The sequence below is a fragment of the Alosa alosa genome, chromosome 7 (genome assembly GCF_017589495.1).
Source record: "Alosa alosa isolate M-15738 ecotype Scorff River chromosome 7, AALO_Geno_1.1, whole genome shotgun sequence".
NCBI classification, from domain to species: Eukaryota; Metazoa; Chordata; class Actinopteri; order Clupeiformes; family Clupeidae; genus Alosa; species Alosa alosa.
In genome coordinates this window covers 21511675-21514174 of record NC_063195.1, presented here as the reverse complement: position 1 = coordinate 21514174, position 2500 = coordinate 21511675, and the positions used below count along the sequence as shown (strand labels likewise).

The following is a 2500-nucleotide window of genomic DNA, read 5'->3' as shown; positions in this document are numbered from 1 at the left end:
GGCTGTCGTCATGGTGACAGAGGTGTTGCTGTACAGATAGACTTTTGGACTTTCTTATTCTTAATCGCTCTCTTCAACACGGAGAGATTTGTGACAAAGTGTTTGTCAGTAGCTTAGTATTCTGTGGAGTCTGTGTTTGGTTTTGTGTTTTGGTTTTGTGAGTCATTACTTTTCCGTAAAAGATGGAAACTTATTCTTTTTTTTCCCTCTCTTTCTCTCTTTTTTTTCAAGTTCTCTCTCTGTCTCTCTTGCTGTGTTTCTTTGTGTGTGTGTGTGTGTGTGTGTGTGTGTGTGTGTGTGTGTGTGTGTGTTTGTGTGTGTGTGTGTGTGTGTGTTTGTGTGTGTGTGTGTGTGTGTGTGTGTGTGTGTGTGTGTGTGTGTGTGTGTGTGTGTGTGTTTCCATAATAATCATCAGCAGTCTCTGTCAGTGATGGTGTCTGATAGGCTCTGGTGCCGTATCGACTTGTGTGCGCTGTGTCAGAATGAGAAATAGAGAGTTAGAGAAAGAGAGATAGAAAGAGAGAGAGAGGAAATGAGAAATGGAGGGATGGAGAGAGAGGGGGGGGAGAGAGGAAAGTAGGGAGGAATATATATGTATATAGAGAGTGAGGGAGAGAGAGTGTGTGTGAGGGAGGAAGAGAGAAAAGGATGAAGGGATGAAGAGACAGCATAGGGAGTTGAGAGGAAGAGAGATGGAGGGATACAGAGAGAGACTATAGGGGATGAGAGGAGAGCGAGCTCATTTGTCAGACAGACTGCTCTGAGAGAGAGAGAGTGGTGTAATAAAAGCCCTCTGTCCTGCAGCCAGCGGTCTCTCATAAGACTCATAGCATAGCCCTGACGCAGCAACCACCAGCAACAACTCATTACAGCTCTCCACACTGACCCTTCACATCCTCAACGGTCAGTTACCATCATTAACGCATGATGGAAGGACAGTACTGGGCAAGGCCGTTACCTGATTGGTTCACAATCAACTCAGTGTTCCTGACCATCAATGTGTCTACATGTGTCAACATCAACAGCTTTTTACTGTTTTTTTTTGTAGTTAGTTATTAAGCTAGGTTAGTTAGTTAAGTTGAGTTAATTTATGTTAGTTAGTTGTAAAGTTAGTTAGCTAGGTAAGTTAGTTACGTTAGTTAGTTAGTTAGTTAGTTAAGCTAGGTAAGTTAGTTAACCCTTAGAACCCGATTGACGCACAGTGCGTCAAAAAAAACACCCTTTCTTCTCTGTTACATTGCTTTGGAACTGTTCATCGCAGCAAGATGAAACCTTTATTGCATGACAGAGCAGAAGTGGGACCGTACGATCAAGTATGACAATTTAAAAAAATCATGAAATTAAATCAAATTGCATCATATTTACAGTGTATACTTCTCTGCGTTCACCTGCACACCCATTACTCTCGTTTGAATTACTCGCGGACCCGTGATCGGATAGATATGCCACATGTCAGATGAAAGAGGAGACACAGAGCTATCATTTGATACCAAGTACATCATTCTGGGTTATAAAAAAGACGAAGTGACAGCAAAATAATAACTTCATATAGCTGGATTTACCCCACATTTTTGTCTGTTTTTGTGGCAAAGCATGTTTATAATCCAACGCTATCGTGTGTTTCTCTATGGCAAAGCATGTTCATAATCCGGTTTTGAGATCCTAGCAAATTCCTGCATGGCATCCAATTCAAGGCTCACATTGCATCCCAATTTGTTCAACAAAGAAACACCTTTTTTGCCTTTACTTCATGGCAATCCAGTAAAAAGTTGAGAATCATTATGAGTGCATAGGCACGCAGGCTAACACGCAACCTCGGGTCAGATCAGTTCGTGTCACAGATATGGAGCGCAGAAACCTGTTCACTTTTGGTTTGGCCTGGTCCCTGGTCCGGAATGTTCTCTCGGAGTGATGTGTTTGGCTGTTGATGCTGACTGCTGTTTGTTGTGGCAGAGTGAACTGTCATTCTGCTATCTGAGGTTTCTTGTTCCTTTTGAAGTGTAATAATTGATTGTGGTGTGTCTGCAATGCAGTCCCTGTGTGTGTGTGTGTGTGTGTGTGTGTGTGTGTGTGTGTGTTTGTGTTTATGTTTGTGTGTGTTTTTTTGTGTGTGTGTGTGTGTTTTTGTTTGTGTGTGTGTGTGTGTGTGTGTGTGTGTGTGTGTTGTGCACAGTGGAGGGAACTACCATTTTATATGTAGCTCAAATACCTGATTCATTTTGTCTCAGTAATGGTCCTGCCGTTGAACTGAATTTCAACAGTCCTGAAGATTTTTGAGTGACTGTAATGTCACTAAAATCCCTGTTCTTTTTCCTGTTGCAGAGCGATCACACTGGATAATCAGCTAGTTGTCCTGGCGACCACGGTGGCGGACGCGGGGCGATACTACGTGCAGGCGGTGAACGAACGCAACGGAGAAAACAAGACCAGCCCCGCCCTCTACCTGAGCATATCCAGTACGTAGTGTTTGTGTGTGTGTGTGTGTGTGTGTGTGTGTGTG

The 2500-nt window shown here is 43.1% G+C and overlaps 1 protein-coding gene across 1 annotated transcript in view; it reads left to right on the top strand.

Moving 5' to 3' along the window:
• The window catches only part of sdk1b (sidekick cell adhesion molecule 1b), a 296641-nt gene that overhangs the window by 149434 nt on the left and 144707 nt on the right, over nt 1-2500 (top strand). The window contains 1 exon segment of the mRNA XM_048249003.1: nt 2323-2456. Within this exon segment, the coding sequence (XP_048104960.1) occupies nt 2323-2456 (134 nt within the window).